This window comes from Mastomys coucha, unplaced genomic scaffold (genome assembly GCF_008632895.1).
Source record: "Mastomys coucha isolate ucsf_1 unplaced genomic scaffold, UCSF_Mcou_1 pScaffold18, whole genome shotgun sequence".
NCBI classification, from domain to species: domain Eukaryota; kingdom Metazoa; phylum Chordata; class Mammalia; order Rodentia; family Muridae; genus Mastomys; species Mastomys coucha.
In genome coordinates, this window is record NW_022196900.1 from 63,847,193 (window position 1) to 63,872,787 (window position 25,595).

The 25,595-nt window shown below is 42.2% G+C and overlaps 1 protein-coding gene across 11 annotated transcripts in view; it reads left to right on the forward strand.

Moving 5' to 3' along the window:
- The window catches only part of Dab1 (DAB adaptor protein 1), a 1,131,348-nt gene that overhangs the window by 996,825 nt on the left and 108,928 nt on the right, over positions 1 to 25,595 (forward strand). For all 11 annotated transcript variants that reach the window (XM_031378030.1, XM_031378022.1, XM_031378029.1 and 8 more), the window contains one exon: positions 6,748 to 6,846. In XM_031378030.1, coding sequence (XP_031233890.1) covers positions 6,748 to 6,846 — 99 coding nt within the window. The remainder of the gene's footprint in view (positions 1 to 6,747; positions 6,847 to 25,595) is intronic.

Below are 25,595 nucleotides of genomic sequence, written 5' to 3' on the forward strand. Positions count from 1 at the left end.
GGTCAGTGCAATATTTTTAAGTATAAACTGGCCACATCCTGGCAAAGTGCCTAAAAGTATTTTAAGTGACAGAAATTTGTTAATTACTCTCTGTACCACCTTTTTCTTATTTGCTTAATAGGCCATAACTATTTTTTTGTTGATGCTATACGTGTTTCTTAAGACTTTAACATGTCTGTCGGATATCGTCTCCCAATACCATGACTGTTAAAAGCTGGATTTTTAAAACTACTCAGGTTTCTATGTTCTACATCCTTGTTTTTGCTATTTAAAATGCTATATGAACAAACATTGTTTTAACCAATGCATACTTTACTTTAGGTATATTAGAAAAAGGCATTGGCAATAGTATAATCGTGACTTAAAACTTTCACCTTGGAAAGAGGTTAGTAATTTTTTTTAAGATAATGAATCCATATTATGAGATTTCAGGTCAGCTCAATAATGAGGCCTCTTTCTCTTCTAAATTCCAACCTGAATAATGAATAGATGAGGCAGTCAGGCATGAAGATTCCCATGGCCTCTCCTTTGTGACTGATGAGTGCTAGCCTAAGTGATATGACCAGGATACAGGGTCCCAGGCAGATGTTTGAACAACATAGGCAGTGATGAACCCTCTGTTGCCTGACCCCCAACCAAATAGAGCCTAGATTCTGCTCTGATACACATGAAATCAGAACACAGCCTCTCTTCCAGGACAGGCTGCCTACAGAACCCCAGAGAGACTGAGCCTCTTTCAGAGAGCCACTCCTACCACCCCAACTGACACCTGGCGAATCAATGGAGATTTACTTCTGCAAATTTTTATTAAAATACAGCAAAAGTGCCACTCCTTAATCCTTTACTAGTGCATAGACTTGATTCTTCACCAGTCTATGGAAGAGAGAGGAGTTTTGCATCCCCTTTACCCAGTATCTAGGAGAAGCTGTTCATCGGGTACCAGCTGCTGAGAGCCTTATTGGCCAGCTGTATTTGTAGAAGCCATGTTGAAGGAGGTATGGGGCAGCAGTTCCTTCTGCTCATAGGAATTTACTCTTGGAGTTAACACTAGGCCATGGTAGCTGAGCCATGTCTAGCTAGCTATGAGTCTCTCTCTCTCTCTCTCTCTCTCTCTCTCTCTCTCTGTCTCTCTCTTTCTCTCTCTCTCTCTCCCTGTGTATGTGTGTGTGTGTGTTACCTATAGTGAAACATTCCATCTGTCATCCCTTATAATCATGAGGTCCCAAGGCCCAGAAAGTCTGTCCTGCTCTAACACTCCCCTGTCAAATGCAGTGAGCACATTGAGGTGCTCTTGGTTTCCAGATGATTGTGTTTCATTATTTGCAACTTGCAGAGAAGAATGTTGACATTTCAGCTCCCAGTGGTTTTTCTGTAAGAAGCACAGAAACATAAATGATCGATTCTGCATTTGGCCACCTGCCCAGGAAAGACTGAAGTACAAAATTCCTTTTAGCCTTGAAAAAGGGCCCAATTCCTCCTGTTAGCCGATATGAGAACTGGGAAGAAATGGATTCCCTTCGCTAGACTCTGAAGTTGATGCATCTTACCCATTAGAGAAATTCCTCCTGCATTGCAGACGTTCTAGACATTTTCTTTGTGTGCATCTGAGGGGCCCACTGTCTACTGACAGATATATCTACTGACAGACTATTGCTGTATTTTAACTTACAGCCAGCAGGGCACCTTCACATACATCAGCTTTTGATATTACAAGATAGAGATTGGTTTGTCTGTAACTATAAAATCTAGGTTCAGAGACATTAAGGTATTTCTTCCACAGTCTTTCCCAGAACTCAGAACTGGATCTCCAGACCCCCAGCATTGAATAAGTAGTAGTTTAATACTCAGTTGTATCATATTTTGTGTTGGAGTTTAATTTGTCCTTTCTCAGCTTGGTTTTATTCTTCTACCTCTAAGTTACTGGCCATATCTCACTGACTTTTAGAGAAGTCAATTTTCAGAAACCTTGGGTAGAAGAGTGGTGACCGAAACCATGGGTGGGAGGAGTTCCAGAGATAGAGCCTGAAGAATCAAGGATCGGACCACAAGTGAATACCAGTCAGGGTCCTGCAATATACAGAGTCTACCCTGAAGAGAATAGGGTAGGAAATGTCAGGCAAGGTTAGGAGAGCAGACATGGTGTGGATATTTGGGGTCTAACATGGTACGCCTTCCCCAAACATTTATTAACTAGAGTCTAAGAGGAGCAAAGTAAAGAAATCTCCCTCCCCACACACACACACACACTCCCACCAGACAACAGCCAGTACTGTAGACCATGGTTGATAAGGAAACAAAGAAATTATCCTGGAGCCTCCCTCTGTCAACTCTCTGACCTCTAGTATATGCCTCCTACAGCAGAATCCAACTAGAAGCCTGGGGCAGAAACAGATGACATCAAAGCAGACAGTGTGCTGGGTGCATACAGTTTATCCAGGGCATGAAACATGACTGAAAAAGATATTTCATTCCCTTTAGCAACTAGGATAAAATTGAATTTACGATGAACTCCCTCCTATAGAGATCTTAAAGCTAGTAACTAGCAAGACTGAGGATGGAGATGAAGCTTTTGGTAACAGTATACTCAAGTCTCAGTGTTTGTGCTAGTGGCCTGTTGTGTTTGTACATGTGCTTCCTGTGACCACACCCTTGCATAGCATCATGTTCATGCGATGTAATAGTCGTTTTATGTATACCATCAAAGCTAATTCACAAAACACCCCCTGAGCTGGGCTGGAACCTGCTCGCTTTGCTTTAGAAAACTGGCCCTTTCACTGGTTCTAAAGGCCTCCATCTAGAGCCTACCTCCCCATGACTCTCTCAGGAGTCTAAAGGCCTCCATCTAGAGCCTACCTCCCCATGACTCTCTCAGGAGTCTGTGTTTTGGCTGTTGCTGTCTAACACAGATGTTCATTTTAGTACCCCTGATGACTGTTATGTGCCAAGTATTTTTTTGCATGGCCTATTGGTGGCTGTGTGTATGGAGTCTATTTAAGTTTCCCAGCATACTTGGAAATAATAAACATGACCATCCCCACTTCATAGTTCTTCAAATTGAGTTTGGAAGCCAATAGTTCCACCTAGCTATTTCCATAAACTTTTGAGCATATTTGCAGCTTTATTGTAAGGCCATTTCTAACATCCATATCCCAGAACAGATTCTTAGAGAATAGTTATAGTTTCAGGTACTTTTAGAAAAAGAAGGGCCATGGCCTGAGTTATAGGTCTGTGATTTATCAATATTGGCTTCTTTGGGTTTAAAGAGGCCCCTTGACCAATGAACTTAAGAAAGCATTTATGAGAAGTGCTAAAGAAAACTGTAGATTCCTAGGACCCAGGATTCCAATGGTGAGGTCCTAGACACAGGGTCCTGATCAGTGCCTACAGGAGCAGCATCCTGATCCCCAGCCAGAGCTCTCTTCTCTTTCTCATGGCTCTTACTACACAGATCAATAAATAATCTTGAGAGAAATCATGATTCCCTGTGGCATACAAGGATGGCAAGTGTGCCTGTACTAAGTGTAAGTTCTCAGAACCTAACAGCAGCATCCCGCAAAGGAAGCATCCTTGAGATCATCGCATATTTTAATTTCCCCAAAGATAGCACCATATGGATGGTCTTTCTCTCCATTCTCCATGAGCAGCACCAGGTACAGATACACAGGAACACAGCCTGTGGCTCTTCCTGCTCTGCTTTTACAGTCATATTCCATTAGGAAATAAGAACCTCATGGTACCAATAAGCAAAGATGGCCTTGGTTTCCAGTTTGTACCATATGCTAGACTGTATTGCTTCTTGATGTTCCAGCAATTTCTGTGAGTCAGGGACTTTATGTGAGTCCACACTTCCTGGCTATAGGTGTAGCATTTCCCCCTGTCCTGTAATGTCCTCCCCTAGGAGAAAGAAAGAGGGGTTCCCTCTGGTTCAGCCCTAACATCTTTTCCTTTGTGAGGGGTGATCTTAGTCCATTTGTGCTGATGCAGCAAAGCAAAATATCAGGGTTAAGTAATTTATACAGAACAGAAATGTGTTTCCACACACAGTGCTGGAGGCTGGCAAGTTCAAGATCAGGGTGTCAAAAGACCAGTGTCTGGTGATAGTGCAGTCTTTCTGCTCCAAGATGGAGCTTGCTGAGTTCTGCCAGGCGGAGAGTTAAGTCCTGTGACAAACAATGGAGGGCAAAGAAACCCTCTGTGCAGGCACAGCCCATGCAGGAAGTCCTTGCTCTTGTGACATTATCATTTTCCAGAGGCCTCATCTTTAAACATGTTCACAATGGGGATTAAGTTTAGACATGCGGAGCTGGAGGAATACATTTTGGGCCATAGCAAGAGACCAACTATTCTAAGTTTTGACTGGATAATTAAGGTGAAAGTCCAGTAGGGAAAGAGAACAGTGTACCTTGTTTTAAACAAGTCAGCCAGAAAGAAGGACTGCAAAGTTTTGTTTTCCTAGCCCTAGTATCTGGCTTGTCCTCTGAGTTTTCCTCAAATGAGAGAAAGAATCTCACTTCTCTTTAAGTGTGTAATTTATATCAAACTCCATTCCAATCACTGGGTCCAGGGAAAAAATTTAGAAGTCCCCCACACAATTAAATATCCCTGCATCCCTCAAAGTCAGATCTCTGTCTGATATGGCACGTTAAATGGTGTGAGTTCCCTGAAGATAGGAAAAGCAGGGAGACGAGTTGGCATGAAGCATGTCTACACTGGCTAAGAGAGTCAGGGAGGGTGATACTGAACAGAAGTAGGGATGACTCTGATTTCAAAGTCACATGTTCATCATTCCTCCCTGTTACTTAAAAGTATCCACGGTGAACTCTAAAGCAAGCAGCAGAGGAAGGACCTAGAAACCACAGACTAGACTAGAGGGGGTGAGGAGTGAAGAAACAAAGGGTTTCACTTTGAAGTGAGTCACTGTGAGCTTTCACAGGAAAGTTGTTGGAGGGGGTCAATGTGCAGCAGTCATGGGGATGGATGGAGAACACGGAGGAGGAAGATTTTTCTCCCCACCCCCTTAGAAAGGTTTGATGTACAGAATAATATCTCTCAAGCACCAGAGGTTTGAAGGACTGAGTTATGGTCTTAGCTTCAGAGCCATTCTCTCTGCTAACTAACTCAGGACTCCCTATCAGCTTTCCCAGCATTGGTTTTCTCACCAGCAATTGTAATACTTTAATCAACTCATTTTAAGGATTTTTCCTACTCTGGCCATTCTGCATTTCTGTAAGATGTCTTTGGGAATGGAAGGGTAACTTTTGAGAGTGTGAATTTCCTGCTAATATTACCTATCTAAGAAGGAACTGGATGCTCGTTCATTACTAGAAGAAATTAAATTGACTGCACATCTTCTGAGTGCTGGGAATTAAGCTAGGTAGTTTCCATAAATCTTTAGTTCTCTCACCTGTGAGAAACAGAACTGATATTGGGGAAATAGATCTAAGATAAAGTCCTTTGTCCAGAATCAGGTACATAATCAGAAATTGTGAGGTAGAAATGATTTCCAACCCCCCCCCCAAAAAAAAGATAGTCATATAGTTTCATGAGCAGGGCCCCTCCTTGTATCTCTGGCTGTACTAACTGGTCCATACCAACTATTCCCCAATGGAGTTCTGGGAGCATAATGTTCTGAGATCAGCATACAGCACCTCCTGGAACTGTGAAGTCAATATTACTTCAGAATTGTCTATGCCTGAAGCCCAGTGTGACTACTGCTGGGACCTGAGCTTAACCTTAAACAGTGATGTAAGACTGGAGGCCTTGTGGCACCCAATGCTGAGTAAACCACAGCCTACATGTCACTGGACATCTCTGCAGTGACATTACCACATGTGCCCTAGACTGTGTTCACCTGTAACTGACTCTTTAAAGTCTAACTTTAAAAAGTAGATTTTTTTTTCTCTTAATGTGAGCCCCACACACCATAGAATTGATAGGTCAGACTCATGACCACCTGCTGCCAATACCAGTTGGGGATGCTATCATAAGCTCTAGTGCTAGACCAAAGAACAAAGTAGCATATTTAGCTTCTGTAGGGTTTACCTTCTTGGGTTCATAAAGTGTCTGGGCAGGTGGGAAAGAGATTATTTGGTAAATGGAATTCATTCACTATGCGTTTCACCTTAAAGTACAAGAATAACAAGGGTAAAATAATGGAGAAAGAATATAAATGTCTTTGAGTAGCTATTTCAAATGCCAGGCATAAATATTATGATCATGTTTTGCCAAGAAGGGGAGGGAGAGAAGGAGGTAAGATGGGGGTCTAACGAAGTTTTGATTCTTTCTAATATCTAAAAATTCATTCATGCATACATTCATCCCTACAAAAATACTTCCAGAATTATAAAACTGTAATCTTTATCTGAGATTATTGTGAGTGACTTGCCTTTATTTAAAAGAATAAATCCACATTCAGTATAAAAACCCAACACAGATATTAATATGAAGATCTTCATGTTTCTATCTCAAGTAGTCTACCCAAGTTTGAGTCAAGTATTACAGCACAAAGAAAGCATTGCCATTAGTGGATGGTCAGGTGTGTATTTATGCCGTGGTAGAACAGCAAAGACCAGTGTTATCCTAAAACTTAAAGCAGATGTGAGAATGTGATGTAGACTCCCACAGGAGGGCAAAGGAAGGGTGTGTGTGATTGGTGGCTCCAGCTGATGGTGTCTGACATGCCTTTGGACCAGAGGGAATTTTCAAATGAAAACGCTAAAGTAAAAAACATATTCTTCCTTCCAATAGGGTGTTGTTGCTGGCGCTCGTTCCAAAGGAGAACACAAACAGAAAATCTTTTTAACCATCTCCTTTGGAGGAATCAAAATCTTTGATGAGAAGACGGGGGTAAGTGAAAGCGTCACATGGCAATGCGAAATTGAATCCATTGACAGATGTGCCCCTAAAAGCCTCTTTTCCGCAGGCAGGAATATCAAACAAGCATAAAAACACATAAAGCAACTGACAAACTTGATCAACTGTGATCATCCATCAAGGCTCTTGCCTGACTTGGCCACAGCGTTACTGCTCCGCGCTTCTTACACAGTAATTGTGGTCTAAGTGTCACACTGTCCCAGTAGTCTAATGGGAGATTGATGAGCTCTGAAGACTGGTGGTCATGTGACACTTTGCATTAAATTTTTGTGTGCATTGGCTTCTTCAGTGATATGCACTTGAGGGAGATACATGTTGGCTTTGGGAAGTTAATCTAAGCCCCAGACTCTATGTAAACTGTCACACTTTGCAATTACTATTATCAAAGGAATAAATTGTAGTGAGTTCTTAATCTAAATAAATAAATAAATAAGCTATCACTCTCTAATCAGTAACAGGGAAAACGAACATGTTTGTAGACCCCAACAAATAAAGAGTTTTGTGTTTTCATCAACCTCATGGCTGCACTGAACTCCCAGGCTTAACCCCAGAATTCCTACAACTGTTGGTCTTAGTCATTGAGGATTAGGAAAAACAGATAAGCATTCTGTGGTTCCATGCCTGAGACAGCCAGATGTAGTTCTTGTATTCACTCAGTGTTTCACAGCTTATAAAACACCTCCATGTGCAACACTTCCTTTGAACTTTGCCAATATAACATCTCAGACAATTTATAAGCAATACTCCAACCAGCCATATTATTTGACCTTAATTGTGTTGTTATTATTACCTCTTGCTTGTTCTGACTAGTAACACAAGGGTAAGAAGATGAGAAGTTACAAGTAAAAATGTGTTTTGTTGAAGAAAAATACTTTAGGAAAATTACTTCTAAATAAAGTGACATAGAAGAGATTTTGGTCATGAACATAGTTACAACCACCAGAGAGTGGGGTTAACCCAAATAGCCAATGAATGAATAAAATGTATTTGTATATCTAGTGGGCTGCTAGACAGCCTGAGCATGCCAGTCATGTCTGGCAAGTGCTGCAGTCTGGATGGACTTTGAAAAGAAGATGCTGAATGGGTCGCGCTAGGCACAAAAGGACACTTGAATGAGAAACCTAAAACATTCAAAATCCTGGAGTCAGAGGTATGCCGATGACTGCCAGTGCTTAGGGAGAATGAAGATGGGAGCTGGTTTTTAATGGCATGAGGTTTTTCTTGGCCAGTAATTTAGAAAGTAGGTAAGAGTGATTATTGAGGGGGGCAGAGTGGGTCAATCTGGGGTACAAAGATGGCTCAGCAGTATATACTGCTCTTGCAGAGACCAGAGTTCAGGTAGCAGCACCCATGTCTTAAATGGTGCCTGCAACTTCAGCTCCTAGGGATCTGATACCGTCTTGCATACCTATACATATATATGTACATACACACACTACAATATAAATCTTTTAAATGTATGAATATACTTAATGCTTATATACTGGCTATATACTTTAAAAGAGTTCATGTAAATTTTGTAATATATATTTTAGCACAATAAAAATAATAACTAGTAATAAAAGCATGCACTTATCCAGTGCCTCTTACATACTAATTATGTTAGTCATTTTACATGCATTATTCAGTTTCATCCTTACAACCATGCAATAATAGTAACTGCTATTTTCAGATTCTGTAGTAAAACACTGGAGACAAGCTAACTTTATAAAGAATATAGGCTTATTTCGCTACAGTTATTGAAGTTTAAAGTCACAGCTATGGCATTAGCTTGGCTGTGGTGAGGACCCTATAGTGCATAGTGTCTCAACAGTGTGAACATGAATGAGAGCAAGAGATCACACTTGGAAACAGGGAGACAGCAGGCCACGGGGGTCCCACAACCCCTTCTAAGGGCAAAAGGATTGCCCGGGAGGCTCTACCATGTAGAAGCTCACACCATTTCTGACATTGCCATCTTAAAGACCAAATCTGCAACACCTGAACCTTGAAGCATGCAAAGGTTCAAATTATACCCAACCCTAGCAGTATTGTTTCAGACATCCTGATGCTTTATAGGTACCAGGTTACATAAGCACCCTAACTATCCAAGAGTGGGGTGGCACCACCATCTCTGTTTTACAGATGAAGATGACCAGGATGGAAAACTGGGCACGACTTTCAGAAAACGGGTAATGGTAGAGACTAGTTGGAGTCCATGCATTTTGGCCAATGTTTGCATGGCTGAAATGCCTGTTAACATCTTAGGTTTAGTGACTGACCTATTTTTACCTGTTTTCTTGTTTGTTTGTGTTTGTTTGTTTATGAACAAGTCAGTCAGATGCATCTTCTATGGTCAGGAGAGGCTTCTGAAAAAAGCAATCAAACAAAGAGAAAACATGGACAAGTCCTGAAAAGGAAGCATAGCTCACCCCACAGGGCCACATGGGGAAAACACAAGGGAAGCCAAAGACCAAAGGATAGCAGTAGGGGGGCCTCTTAGACCTTAGACCATGGCCTTCGCTGGAATTCCCACAGGAAATCAAATGCAGAGCAAGGGGGCAGTTGGGAACTCCCTATTGAAAATCATCTCCTCTGCCTCTAAGTCATGAGTGTAGTCTATTCCCTGGCACTGGGCTCTCGCATGATTAAGGCAGAGCAAGTTTTCTCCTTTGGGATGTGGACCAGAGAAGAAGCCTGGCTTAGGATTGGTCAGTTTGCCTATCAATCAATGATATAGCCCCTATTGGACCTTTGGTTGTGTCTAAGACTTTGCTAGCCCTGATAATGGCAATGCTTCCCCATCCAGAAAGGCTTATGCATATCTCAAAACAGCATGATATATGGAAAGCTGAAAAGTATTTACAATGCAGTGTTCAGGGACTGAATATAGATTTAACCTCCGCTTCCCCTGAATAGAAAATCAATGCAATTTACCTCTATATTATTGGGAAAGATCAGATCTCCTGCTGTTGTCTTGATGGAAGGGAGTATAGGATAGGGGCACAGGAGTCAGTAGAAAATGGGCTTGAATTCTGCAGGGCTAAAAGCCAAGTGTAAGCCTCCACTGCCTTCTTCGAAGTGTGGTCTCAGAACTTGAGAGTTTGTGCCTTCCTTAGAAAGATGATACTTTTAGATATCTGTGCTCAACCTGAAACTTCACTTTAAAATCAGTTGAAAGGATATTGGCAAATTGGTATCTATCCTGTTGGTCAGGCCCAGGCCCAGGACAGGGACTAGAGGGCTGTGAAGTACACTGGCCAAGCCTTCTCAGCACACCCTTCACCCCTAGAATCCTGTAGCCTACAAATGTGGAGAATGTCAGGCCTGCACAGACTTAGAGAACACTTGTGCCTTTCAGTACTCTTTGGGAGCCCCAGATACTTTTGCAATGGTTTAATACCACAGTATTATGATGTCAGCTCTAGTTCCTTCCAGATTCCAGCTCTGTTCATCATGATGACAGTCAGCATATTCAAAGGGACAGAAGCAGAAGCAGGAGCGTGGGGTATCTGGTCTCTTTTCTTGTGTGCAGACCATGTTTTGTGCTTTGCTACTACCCCCCTACACCTCGGCCCTCCATCAAATAGACTATGGCCATACCCAGACAGAGATCTAATACTTTACGTGTTTACCAGTGAAGAAAAGTTTTTGCATTCTTAACTTCTATATACCTCCTCTAACATCAATCTTTGAAATAGTTTTTTTTTTTTTATTCTTTACATAAGGAAACAGCCAGGCGTGGTGGCTCATGCCTTTAATCCCAGCATTTGGGAGGCAGAGGCAGGCAGATTTCTGAGTTCGAGGCCAGCCTGGTCTACAGAGTGAGCTCCAGGACAGCCAGGGCTACACAGAGAAACCCTGTCTCGAAAAACCAAAAAAAAAAAAATAAGGAAACAGAAAAAAAAAATATTTCAGCCCCCAAATAATTGGCTTGGTTAGAACAATGTTAGATCCTTGGTGAAAAATCAGAAAAGGGGACAGAGCTGAGTGTATGCTGTCTCAATCCGTTGCCATTGTATGTGGTTAACACTGGTCCTATGCAGCCTCTAGCTTTTGTAGACATCCCATATTAGTCTACCACAACATAAGTTCTGGAAAAACAGTCAAAAGAATTGAGGTTTTATCACTATTAGTATGTATAATAGATTTATTCATTTTATGTGCGAGTGTTCGCATGTTTGTCTATGGATCACACGCCTGCAAAAGATCAGAAGGGGGCATCAGATCTCCTGAAACTGGAGTTACAGATGGTTGTAAACATCTGTAAAGCATGTAAAGCATCTGTGGGTGCTGGGAACCAAACCCAGCTCCTCTGCAAGAGCAACAAGTTCTGAGTCATCTCCAGGCTGGGTTCGTTTAAATCTGCAGTGTAACTGATGAGGGTGCAAAGAGCTGTCCAGCTGAAGGAAGCAGCTTGTCCTGTGACCTTAAGAACAGCTGTCTCCTGAGAGGTTCTGACAGTACCCGACTAATATAGAACTAGAGGCTCACAGCCATCCATTGGACTGAGTACAGGGTCCCCAATGAAGGAGTTAGAGAAAGGACGGAAGGAGCTGAAGGGTTTGCAGCCCCTTAGGATGAACAACAGTATGAACTAACTAGTACTCTCAGAGCTCCCAGGGACTAAACCACCAACCAAAGAGTACACATGGTGGGACTCATGGCTCCAGCAGCATATGTATAGCAGAGGATGGCCAAGTCAGTCATCAATGGGAGGAGAGGCCCTTAGCCCTGTGAAGGTTCTATGCCCCAGTGTAGAGGAATGCCAGGGCCAGGAAGCAGGAGGGGGTGTGGTAGTAAGCAGGGGGAGGGGGAAGGAACAGGGGTTTGTTCTAGTTTTGTTTATTTTATTTTATTTTATTTTGGATGGGAACCTGGGAAAGGAAATATTGTAAATAAAGAAAACATCTAATAAAAAAAAAAAAAAAGAATGAGAACATGGGTCCTTGCTGGAAGTTTCTAAAGGACAGTTCTAGTATGTCAATAAGGAGACATCGTTCCAGACAGGCTGACCTCCTCAACGGAGCAGTGGGATACTCTCTGTGTGGGTGAGTTCATCATCACTGGGGGCAGGAAGGCCGCACCTTATGGGATTATTGAAGGAAGTAAGGCAAGAGATACACAACAAAGCCATGACCGTTTATTTCTAAGCTGAATTTTAAGGTTCGGTTTAAGGGATGTTTTCTGCTTGAAAGCCTTCCCTGGGAGACTCCAGCACTGTACTGAACCTCTCTGCCCTTGCCCAACAGGGAACTGGCAACCCACTGCATGGTGGGATCTTCATGGTGAGGAAATGGAAAACTAGACTCTATCACTTGGAATGATAAATCATGGTGGATGGGTTTTTTTTTTTTTCAGTCTGAGTATTTTTGCCCACGTTTGACTACACTTTTTTTAAGCTGAGAAAAGAAACATTTGCTAGAAAACGTGACAATAGCTAGAATTTTAAAAACCTAAAATTGTCAAAAAAATGTTTTGATCCCAATTAAAAAGACCCTTCACAGCAATTTTCACCCTGTCTTGAATCTCAAAGAACTCCTGGTCCCTTGTATGAGTAAATTGTGTATTATTATTGGCATGTTGCAGGGCATAGATCATTGTTGAAAGCTGCTCAGATTCACACACTCAAGACATAGCTAATCTATCAGCGGGATTGGTGAGAAGAGAGAGATGGCATCCATTCCCTTTCTGTTATTAGTCATATGAGCAGGAGCCCATCGATAGCAGGGAGGAGATGCAATAAGCCAATAGTTCTCTAGACAGCTCAGTGGACACCAAGCCCAGAGGCTCTCGATCTCATTTCATAGAGAGGAAACTGAGCTGCTGGAAATGTCCCTGGCCAAGTGTGTAGACCCAGAGCAAACCTTGCAACCCTGAGAAATCCTCCATTCCTGAGATTATCACTAACCCTCTCTTCTCTCAACTTAAGTGTTTATTCCAGAGAATCTTATACCTAATGCCATAAAAATTATTGCAAAAACCTAAAGATGGGTCTGTTTCTTAGGATGGGAGCATTGTGGCCTGCATCAGTTTTTCAGGATGCTAGGTGATCCTCATCACAACCGCACATGAATTTTACTCTTTCTTTGAAAGAGCCAACAGTTACACAAATGCTACCTTACAACCCATTCTATGAAGTAGTCACCGCTATTATCGCCATCTTTCAAGTGGGCAATCTTAGATCCAAGTAGTTTCAGCCGCACGGCTAGTAAGTAGCAAAATCTGGATTCAGTATCAGCTAGTCTGATAAAGAAACCCTAATACTAGCAAGGACTAAGTAACAGCAGCATGCCTAATGTTATAGATGATTTTCAGTAATACATAAGAGAGCAAATTTACATGACCTCTGTCTGATCATCACTGTCATTTTCTTCTTGTGTGTCCTGAATGGGGATAAGAAGCAGTGGAGAAAAAGCCCGGGTGCCTTCCTCATGGGCAGACAGAATGTTGACAGTTTGACTCTCAGGTGATTAGCCAGTAGCATCTTGGAAGCCTGTCTGTGCCACGTACAGCTTGGTTCCTAGGGATTTAAAGATGAATAAGACATGGCCCTTGGCCCTGAGGCATTCATAGTTTAGTGCAAAAGCAGTCTGACAGAGTGGACTGACAGCTGCCAAGGCATGACCAAAGTTGTCCAGGCTCAGGGGCTAAAGCCTAGCTTTGCCTAGACTATTCCTGGCGGTCTTCACAGGAGAGGACACTCTGATTTGACAGTGAAGTGGCTGATTGAAAAGCTGAGGTGGAGGGGGCTGGAAGAGACAACGGTGTCTATAAATGCACACGTTTCTCGAAGGGCAGGTCTGTGTGCTCATCCTTTCTTTCCCGCAGGCTGTGGGGTGCCTCTCTAAACACACAGATAAATCAGGCTGTTCTTCCTGTCCTTCGCTGTTGTCTGTTCGCTTCATGGTGACTTCCACAAAATGGCATTCCACTCATATTTATTGCAGCAGGAACAAAATGACAGGATGATTAAAAACCACAAAGGCACTGAATAAGTAGGGCATAGCAGGGTAAAGGTGGAGAATGACTGAGGACTCTGCCCTGCCCCTCATGTTACATTTTAAATGCATTGACTACACTTAAGTTTCAGGGCTGGTTGGACAAGTTCCTTTGAGTAAACAGAGTGTCACCTTTAGTAGTACTTCATCAAAACCAGGGCTGTCCCTAGTCAGTTCAAACTGGGTGTTCTGAGCATGCTCAGGAAGAGCAGCTGAGGTCAATGTGGGAGGCTGGTCTCAGGGAAGACGACTGTAAAGATGAAGGGGCAGTGTATCAGGAGATGGGAACCTTCAGAGATGGTACTATCACCTACCGAGAGAGATGCTTACAACCACACTGTAAGCCTAATGACATTGTTTGTGGCTACTGAATCCAGTTGCATGGGACCCTAACAATTCCTGAAGTTTCCAAACTGCCCCTAAGTTGCTATCTATAGCAGAAGTAGATTTTTAAATCACCTTTAATGACTCTTGACAATTTTTTTTTTTTTTTTTTTGGTTTTTTGAGACAGGGTTTCTCTGTGTAGCCCTGGCTCTCCTGGAACTCACTCTGTAGACCAGGCTGGCCTCGAACTCAGAAATCCACCTGCCTCTGCCTCCCAAGTGCTGGGATTAAAGGCGTGCGCCACCACCGCCCGGCTCCTAAGTTTTTACAACAAACTCATCTTGTCTCCATTGTATATGTGTAAGGAATCCATATAGCACTTTTTTCTATCACAGCTCTTGGGAGGATGGGTAGTAATACAAAAATTTAATTGTTAGGGACTAACTGCTAAGTATTCTTACAGTACTCAGGACAGATGTACACAACAGAAGATATTTTCCTGGGTGATATGACTTTCAAATGTCTTGCCAGACATTCATGTAGATGAAAAACCTGTTTGTAATTACTTGAATCTAAAACCTAGCTCAGTTTTACATATCAGCAAAGCATTTTTTGTGCCATATTCAGATCTAGAGAAAGAGGGGGGAAAGCTCTTTGTTTTGTTGAGACCTTAACAAGACCTTTCATGGTTTCAGAAAGCCACACTGCTGCTTGAGTTGATCATGGCTCAGTCCACCATCCTTGCGATGGTCATCCCACAGGCCACTTAACCCTGCTCTATCCATCTCTCATTCAGCTCTTGCTTCGTTGTATGGTTGCTTGCTCAGTTGTTCTTTGTTGATGTCTATTCTAAACAAAGGAATATCAATTTCCTTGAGTTCTACGTTCTCTTGAACCCATGTTTATTGATAAGAACAGAGCATACATTGCCACCATGTATTTATACCCTTCAACTGTAGCTATAACTAAACACCTATACATAGAAATTCACATTATTTTATAGGCTGGAGATAGAGCTCAATGCTAGGGTGCTTTCCTATCTGGTGTGAAGCCCTGGATTTAACTATCAGCATCACAGACAGAGGGTAGGAGTCGAGGGGAGGGAGAGGGAGATATTAACATTATTATAAAATCAGAAAATATTTCTTATATTTTCTTTATGTTATAATTAGGATATTTTTTATTTGTGTGTGTGTAGAGTATAAATAAATAAATAAATAAAAAGAAACACAGGGGCTGGGCATTCAGGTATATGAATAATGGAAAACTCAAAGAATTTTAATATAAAGGGAGAAAGATATACAATTAACATCAAAGTTAAGAATAAATGACTTTTTTCATTTGATTAAAAAAAAAAACAAAGATCTAAGAAGATGGGGCTGAGGCTTAAAGGACATACTGGAATTAAAGGTAGAAATCCAGGCATACAGTCTTCACTGTGATTTTTGAAGTGGGAAGGTCATAAAGGGGATGAACCCAGGGGAGAGGTAGGCCTAGGTTTACAGTCCTCACCAGTAAAGCACTGTTGGAACCTGTATAACTCTAAGAAAAAACAATACTGTGGAGGAAAATAACCTCCAGATCCTCAATTGCTTGGTTCTGTGTGAATGGCTATGTGAATAGGAAGCAAAATTTTCAGAATTCATCATTTTAATTGATATAAATCAAATACATTTTGTTTGCACAACATGATGTTATAAAAAGCTTGTGTCACATGGTAAGAACTCGAAGATGTACTTTCAGAAGTTTTCAAGTCCACCTATTGAAGGAACATGCAAATACACTTCTATCCTCTCTACTTGTTCAGTATTTAAACGACTGAAAAAGTGACTGGACATTTGACATGTAACTGGCCAAACAAACAAACAAACAAGCAAACAAAGTAGTTATGTGCACATAGCCATGGGGAAGGAGAGTGCCAGCTAAGCCAACAAGATGGAGAAACTATGAAGGAGGCTTCATAGGGTAGAGGGACTTGAAGCTGGAGACTGTTGTAAAGGCAGAGTGAACCATCGCTGGGGCAGAGTGTAGACAGTGTCCCAAAGTGTAGACAGCAGCCTGGGTCAAAATTTGTCTGAGCTCTGGTTTCACAGCCTACCTTACAGTCTCTCCTATGGAATGAGTCTAATCTTCCTTGGTTGGCAAATGACAGAAGGAAGACAGCAGCCTCTGTAGTTCCTTCTTGAAAGGTTGTGTTCCTTTCTACCTTTTCCCTATCTCGTCTCCCCTCCCCCTTCCACGGAAGCCCTTCCTTTCCAAGAAGTCCCCATCCTACTTGTATGTCATGTTTTGTGTGTGATTTCATGAGTATAATCGGGGTAGCTTTCATGAGCCTGGGTGGGAAGGCATTTAATGAATCATGAACAACCTTTTCAGTGCCTACATACTGAACAAAATAACATGGTCCCCACAGCAACCATTAAGAGGTAGGACTCATGGACTGCTGCTGTGACATTATTGGCTAGCTCAGGCTTCTTTTGGTAATGACAGTTGCTGTGAGTTCAAGTCCAGAAGACCAATTTTGTTTGCGTGCATGTGTGCATGTGTACATCGCCTTATCCTCTGTCTCTTATATTATTTCCAAAACCTTGATATCCCACCATAATCCCTGTGTCTCAATTTCTTTTTAGCCTGCTTTGTCCTTAGAAACCACCACTATCTTCTATTCTCCAGTAGCTTCGCCGTTTGTAGGCTCCATGATTGTTAAGAGTCCTTGCCTAGCATCCATGCCCTGGATCCTATTCTTGGCACCTGGAGGGAGGAGGGCCAGAAGTTTAAGGTCAGACTTAGATACATCGTCTGAGGCCAGCCTATAGAACCTGTTGCCAAAGCAAGCAAATACAAAATAATACAATTGTCTGGGCCAGATATCAGATTCCAAGGTCCCACTTATGAAAGAAGCTGGTCCTGTGGTGCAATGGATGCGGGAAGCCCTGCAGCTGTTCAGAACCGACCAGTCTCAGGTGTCAGGGAGGAAAGAGCCTTGCCGCATTTAAATATCCTCATTTGCAGAGGGAGAAGCCCAGAGCACACAGAGTAGTGACACCTGAGGCCTCCTCACAAATTAGTTGTAAAAGTCTGTAAAGGAAGGTGTCCACATCAATCCCAGTCACCTGCTTAAAAATCAGCGTATTCATTTATACCCAGGGCTCCCTCAGACCCATGGCTGCCCCAGATGTGGTGAGGATCATAGACACCGGGCGCTTGAGAGCAGAAACAGGACCTCTTATATCTCTTCAGCGTCTTGTTTGATAATGATAATTTCATCATTTTCCCCTTCCCTTTCTTCCCTATAAACCCTCCCATGTGTACTTCCCCTTGCTTTCAAATTCAATTTAAAAAAAAAGTTCCACTCATACATATATATCACAATAACAATTTATAGCTCAAGTCAGCAATGGTTTTATAAACTGGCCCTGTTAGGAAGCTGCTACTAAAAGATAATTTAGAGGACCCAAAATTGAGGATACTTACAATAGCTAGAAGACTATGAAAACTCCTATCATATTTGACCAACTCAGAAAATACATCTTTTCTTCAGTAAATACTCTCATTAATCTTATTCTTTAAAGAGGTAAGGACATAATACTCAATCTAATCCTATAACACAAGTAAGAAAAAATTATTCCCATTAGACAGATGAGAAAACTGAGGCCAGGGTTGTTTCAGAAGCTTCCATAAAAGCCAATATCTAGTAACTGGAAGTGGACCTTCAGCCCATGGAGTGCTAAGGCCCCTGCTCTTCCATACCCTACAGATGTTATGTTCCCCTGCTAGGCTGCTCAGGACCTCTAACAAGCAGGTGGATGTTCACTGGCTCCCAAGGAGAGTGGCCATACTGCCCTTAGGCTTGTTACCATGCAGACTGACACTGAAGGATTATTGGGCACAAATAATCTCAAAGGCTCAGCTTAAAATTACAGTGTAACCATGGAATTGGTCGTCTATCTCAAACAGGAAATAAGCTTTAACCCATAGGCCATCATCTTCTGACTGTTCTGGGTAATTCTTATGTTAAAGATTATCCTAATTTTGTCCTCCTCTGTAGATGAGCCACAGAGTCCCTCGGGATAATGGGTAAAGGACCAGGTGAGACCTCTGTGTTTTCGTTCCCTGCTTCTTTGACCCCTGGTCTTTTGGCATGACACACAGAAAAATACTTATTTAGTACTCTCTTTTATTGAGCATACCTTGCCAGACTCAGTTCACTACATTTCCTCCCTGATGTTGGCAATACTTATCTTCCTTGAATGTTATTAGCCCCCATTTTACAGGAGAGATGACTGTGACATCAGAGATAAAGTATTAGATCTCTTGACCGCCTTTAAATTTGCATCCATTTATGCATTCAAAATCACCTACTGTGTTCTGTGAGATGCTGGCAGGCATTTGGTGAAGCAAAGGAAGGGCCTACCTTGTGGCGCTTACATCCTAAGGTACTAAGACTGGCATGTTACACTAGACAACCATAAATATGTATCTACTAGGGAGTTGCCAGTTTTACGGAGCAGGGCAGTGGTAAGGAAGAAAGGCCAGGGAATCCTCCCACCCCAGTGCCTATCCCTTGTCCTCCCTTGCTTTGTGTTCTCTATAAATCATCAATATTAGTATGTTGCCTGGGCTTCCTGTAGCTTCGAGGGTTCCCTGTGTAATGGAGAAAGACGTTTCTGAAATTCTCATCGGGATTCTGGCAGCTATTAACTTGATGAATCAAGGCTGTCCAGTTATCCTTCCTCTGTTTCCGTGGCTGAGTGTTTTCTTTGAGGCTTGCTGGTTATTTTTCTATCTCCCTCCCATTTATTTTGAATTTTAATTTAAAACTCATTTTCTGTGACCATGCCTTGGTGCTTAACAGGTGCTCGCATGTTCCTGAACGCTGTCCCTGCAGGAGCTCCATACATTCAAAGGGCGACGCTGTGATTAAACAGTAACACCCTTGGGGTGACTGTTTCCGCTGAGCCCTGGGCAGCAGTGGATCCAGTGGCCAAGGACTCAGGGTTTTGGCTGCAGCAAGAGAAAGTGTTCTCAGAGAGGCCAAGACTGGAGTTGTGGTGGGAGGAACAAAAAGAGATCATCCATCTCCTGGAGCCTGTGGAGATGGCAGGGAGGAGCCTAGGGCTCAGTGATCAAGCCCCAACTGGTCTTGGGGCCTAGTGACCACTGGGGAGGGTGTGGACCACGGTGATGGGTATTGTGGGGAAATACCCACATGTGCTGCTATTAGGAGATGTGAGTCTGAAGTGTCACCCCACTGCAAGTGCATGGGTTGTGGTAATACAGCCGGCAGTGTGATAATTGAGGTGGTGATAACGTTGATCACACTTCCCGGTTCCCAGATCTCTGTCAGCATTGTACATACATGTCACTTCATACTTGGAGTCTTAGAACCTGTTAGCAGCTTGGTGTTCTCCTTTGATGTATGCAAGAAGTAATTAACCGCCCGATCTTCAAGATGAACTTGCAAAATAGATGTATTGCCTCCTTTTCAATAACAGATGTCATGAAGATTCAGAGACAGGCAAAGGGTGGCCCCGCTTCTCAGCTAGGACTGGTGCCCCACCCACCGTGGCGTTTCATACTGCTTCAATTTGTTCACTGTAACAAGAAAACCTGAGGTGAGAAAACGCCCAACAGTGACGGTCAGACACATCTAGAACAGAGCATGTCCATGTACTTTTTCAACGCTTGTGCTTCCGCATGCGCATTTACTTCCAGGATTTATAGTGAGGTTAGTTTAAAGCCCTCTTACTATTTTTACTTCTGATATCTTAGCTGCCGTTTCTCTAGACTTTACTCTGCTTTTCTATGGAATCGGAATGACTGGGCTAATTATAAAACAACAACAGCAAAAAAATAGTATGCCCTAGTGTTTTCAGTATGAACTGTGGGAAGAATTTCAGCACAGCAGACCAAAGTACTAGCCTGTTAGAGACGGGAAGGCAGGTCTCTGTGGCCATTGCTGTGTCTCTGGCCTCTTGGTGTTTGGTTGGCTCCTTGTAGCTGTTTTTGGAATAGTACTGAATGTCTTATTGTACAAGCCATGAAGCCCCTCGCTCACTTCCCCGCCTGGCCATCTCCTAGACCTCTGATCACTTAGTAGACCTCATGGTGACTATCTCTAAGAGTCAAAAAAAAAAAAAAAATGGAAGTACCAGTAATGAGACTCCCTTCGTTCTGGCCATGCCTGGTCTTTGCAGGGATCCTATGAACAGAGATATTTGTAAACCCTGCTTCGACACGTCACACCTAGGTCCGGTGTTCATCATGATACTGCCATCTTTCTTCCTGTTCCACCATCCACTCAGCTCCCTTCCCTTTTCTCCTTCTCTCGACACGTGTACAGAGATGTGCCTTTTTTTTCTAAGAATCTCCAAAGAAGTCATTTATAAGATGTAACATAATTTGCTATAAAATACGTAGAATGACAAGAAGAGACTTGGAGACTCAGACTCCTACTATGCATGGAGGACTGTCTCAGTGCAATACAAAGTCCTATGGGATAGCAGCTCTGCCTAAACCACCCTCCAGCCCAGGAGTCTCACCTCTTCTACCTGGCCAGGGAAGGATCTCCTCAACGTCTCAGTTCCAGGTTTCTCCTACCTGACACCCTAGGCTCTGGAGCACGTGAAAGCATGGTCCAATCAAGAGAGGAAACGGTAAAGTCAGAATTATAGAGCTGCACAGGAAGTGAAGAGATGACTGGGAGCGGTATGCCATCCATGCTGTGGTCACGTGCGGAGCAAACTGCACAGATGAGTGCTGGATTTGCAGCTGCAGTGTGCACAGTAGCGTGGACAGAAGCCTACTACTTCACAGTCTTAAGCCTCAGGGGTCACAGTCTGTCCTCTGAACCCCAGATCAGATGCAGTATGTGGCCATGGCAGCTCTAGAGCAACGGTACCATGACTTCACCCAAATATTACTAACGGAACCCACCCTGACACTCTGCCTCCGCTCCAGCTGCCTTTGTTGCGTAGCACAGAGATTTTCTTCCTAGGGTACAGTTGACTTCTTAACTATTTAGAAAAATCAGGGGATTTTTTTTTAATACAAAAAGAAAAAATTACCAAAGAAACAACAGCCTTGCTATTTAAATAGCAAAAGTTAGCACCCTGAGAGACCGAGGTTTGCATTTTTCATGATATCTTAAGAGATGTGCAAACTATCTGGGAATTACATATTTAAATTTTTGGAAATAAAGATTGTGCTGGGAATTGTCAAAACTCTGCACAGCCATAGCCTCACTTTCGAGAGGAAGGTAGTTCGTCTTCTATACAAATGGCTGCAACGAGAACATCTGAGACTCTGATACTGAGATGCATCATCTCGTGACTGACTCTGGGCTGTGATGTATTTACCCATGTGAATAGACACGCACAGTCTTTCATGTTTATTTCTGTGCTGTCAAAGTCTGTGCCCATGGTCTCCTCCACCCCCTTAACCGAGTCCTATGCCGCAGCCCCATGCACACACTTAAAAACTCCTCCATTCCATGTGCTGCAGCGATAAAAGGAACTTGTATAATCGCTAGTTTCTTTCAATGTCCATTCACTTTTGCCCCTCATGGCTGATCCTCATGTTAACCTTATGTAGGTACCCATTGTAGGTGCGGTTTTATTTCATGATGGATCTGAAGCTCAAAGGGGTTAATTGCTGGTCCAGAGTCATGTGATTGTTAATTGATGGAGCGTCATTCTTATTTCCATCTGATGTCTTTTCTTGTTACTAAAAGTAAGATATAGTTATTGTAGAAAATGTATAAAACACAATGTCATAAAGAACAAGAGGAAAATCATCTGAAATCCCACCAATTAGAAGCCTAGCTAATATCTTACATGAATATAATTTAAGATGAGATTTATAATTAATTATACATGCTGCTTTATAAATCTACATTGTTACTTATCTGCAAGTTTCCATATTGAATGTTTCTCTACCAATCATTTTCAGCCATCATAGCATAGGAGACACACAGAATTATTAGAATTTTAAAAGCAGCATATTGTTAGCCCATGGAGGTTGTATCTATATATTAGAGCACATGTCTCTCCATATCTCTGATTATTTCTCTCATTTAAAACCTGGAATTTCTGGATCAGCATGTATGTGTATTTTAAAACTTTTATTCTTATTTCTTTGGTTAATTTTTCTTCTAAAATGTTATACTTCCAGATGTCTGTTTCACTATGTGCTTTTCTCCATCTGGGTTATGAAAATGACTTAAACTTTTTGATATTGTTTACTTTCAATATCTCTGATTTAACTTCAGTACCTGCTTATAAATATTACAATAACTCTGCAGCATCACTCCTCATGCAGAATTAGCTTTATTTATATATTCATTCCTTTGGACAATGCTTTGTGATCTTGGGGGATCATTTCATCCAGGTTTTCTCCATCGTGGGTTGGAGAGGGGGACACTAGTTCTTCTTTGGAGGTCTGATGCAGTCATACAGGAAGGGGGATTCCTGTAAAACTTCTTTGCATGTTATGAAATGTTCTCTAGTGATGCATCTTCTTTTTACCATGACAGAAGGATGAAGGTGGTCCAATACCGGTAGATGAATGAAACTGCCTCTGCAATCCATCTTTCCAGATGTGTGTAACTTGTGTGTGTGCTTCAGTACAGGGAATGGCATGGATGGGGACAGATTCACAGGCAGTGGTCCCTGTGGTGATCATATGGTCCCTGTGGTGATTATAATTGGTTTTTGTCTGCCCAGGACATCTCAGTGGCTGTCCCAGGAATGAGGGAATCTGCCATTGTGATTTTTTGTGCACCCTTATGGATGGGCATCATTGGGAAAATTAGGGTTCATTATTCCATGAGGCATAGCTCCCACCCAGAGTTCCATAAGCACTTTAGGGCTGGTGTTTTCTTTGTTGCCTGACTTCCCCTCTTTACAGATGGAATTTTTATATCAAGCTTTTACTGAGTTCCTACTGGGCATCAGGCACTGGGATGGGAAGATGAATTCCATCTACCCTCCACAACTGCACAGATGGCCCAGTCATCCAATCAACACATGACTATCCCATGGTGCAGTTAGCCACATCACAGGGTAGCAGCCTTGCCTTAGGCTCACATCTATGTGCTTCTCTCCTGGTGGCCTGACAGGCAAAGCAGAGATGATTTCTAGTGAAATAAGCCAGTAGGTGATATTTCATCAATCTGTGCAAGCACTACTAGTATAGGAAAGGCACAATGTAGGGATAATATGCAGAGAACAGACTCACACCAAAATACTACCCTCCTCTCTCTTTTTCTTTGCCTAGAAGAGTCTCCCTCAACCCAGTTCCCCTACCCAGTCTCCTTGTCCCTTCCTTTATCTGACTTACAAATAAGTATCAATAGGTCTTTCAATTCGAGCTTACTTCAAGAATTTTTCCATGTCCCAGCAACCTAGGATAGATTCCTTTTCTAGTCTTATGCATGCATCTGCTACTTCTGTTGTAGTGCTTATTAAATATATTATACAAAGAGACAATACAATGCAAGGGACCATCAATAGATAAATAAGCTCTCTCCCTATCTATCTATCTATCTATCTATCTATCTATCTATCTATCTATCTAAGCTATGCATATATATACATATATACTCAAATTCATATAAGTATAAATAAGTATATAAGTATAAATATGTATATATGAAAAAGATATATATACATATGCATATATACCACACATAAATGTGTGTATATATGTGTATATATATTTATTATTTGCCATTGATGCTAACTTGAGTTGTATCTACTCTTTGTGTATATACATATGTATGTTGTCTTAGTCAGGGTTTCTATTCCTGCACAAAACATCATGACCAAGAAACAAGTTGGGGAGGAAAGGGTTTATTCAGCTTACACTTCCACGTTGCTGTTGATCACCAAAGGAAGTCAGGAGTGGAATTCAAGCAGGTCAGAAAGTAGGAGCTGATGCAGAGGCCATGGAGGAATGTTCCTTCCTGGCTTGCTTCCCCTGGCTTGCTCAACTTGCTTTCTTATAGAACCCAAGACTACCAGCCCAGAGATGGTACCACCCACAAGGGGCCCTCTTCTCTTTGATCACTAATTGAGAAAATGCCTCACAGCTGGATCTCATGGAGGCACTTCCCCAACTGAAACTCCTTTCTCTATGATAACGCCAATCTGTGTCAAGTTGACACACAAAACCAGTCAGTACATATGTATACATATATGTGTATATATAGTGTGTGCATATACATATATCTGTGTACAGGTAATTGAATATAGCCTTAGGGAAATATAACACATCTTTCAATGTGGATGAATCTTGAAGACATTGTGCAAGTTAAATAAGGCAGTTAGTAAGTGACAAATATTTTATAATTCATCTTTCGTGTGTTCCAGAGTTGTCAAATTCATAGGGGCAGAAAGTAAAATAGATGGTACGAGATAGGCATGGAGGGAGAGTAACAGATTAGTGTTAATGGGCTCATAGTTTCAATTTGGGAATCTGACAATATTCTGTGTGGGGATGGGAGACATGGTTACAGACTTGTATAAATATATCTGAGGCTAATGAACTAAGTGTCTATAGCAGAAATGGTGTATTATGTTACAGCTGGAGAGTGCATGGCAGTGTATCTTTCTGTAATGTCAGTTCCTTGTACAGTGAGGATGAATGGACTCCATCAATGGATGTATAGTGTCATGCCATGTACCTTACAGGCAGAATGTGCTTCCTTAAGGAACAATGTTGGCTATGCACGTGTGTGCAGAGGTCATTGCCTTTCCCAAGCAAGCAATGTATCCTCATTTACAAATTCAGACTTAGAGATGAGCATTGACCTTGTGGAACTCACCTGGGTGATAAGTGGTCAAGTCAGGATTGAATGTCAGGTAGTGTCAGGTCCAATCCAAAAAATATCCCTTTCATTGCTCCAGCCGTTACCTGCCCTCACTCTCTCTATATAATTAGTGGCAACCAACAGAGACAGAAGCATGCAGGTGCCAGTGGAATGCCACATCTTACACTGAGGATGAATTTAGAAGCCTGCAGAGAGTGGGAATGTAAGGAGTGAAGGAAGCTGGCCAGGAAGCTTCGCGAGACATGAACTTCCCATTTCCCCTTTATTCCGGTCACTTTCTTTTCATGTATCCAAGAAAATGGAATGAGGAGATTTATTGAGCCATCACTTGCTCCCCAAGGGCTGTGTGGAGTCCCCACTTCTTAGGTAATTTAACCTAGAGGGGATTTTGCTATAGGCACCATCCCACATAGCTGAGGATTGATGCAATGATTTAATAGGCCTCTTTTTACTGTAGTCACTGGTCTTCCTTGTGGGAACCCCCTTCTCTAGCTGCATTAAAGACTCCATTAATTTGCTTATATATAAATTTAAGCTGCTTGGGTTCTATCACATTTCTGAGAGGTCCTCGTTCAAGAATCTTCAG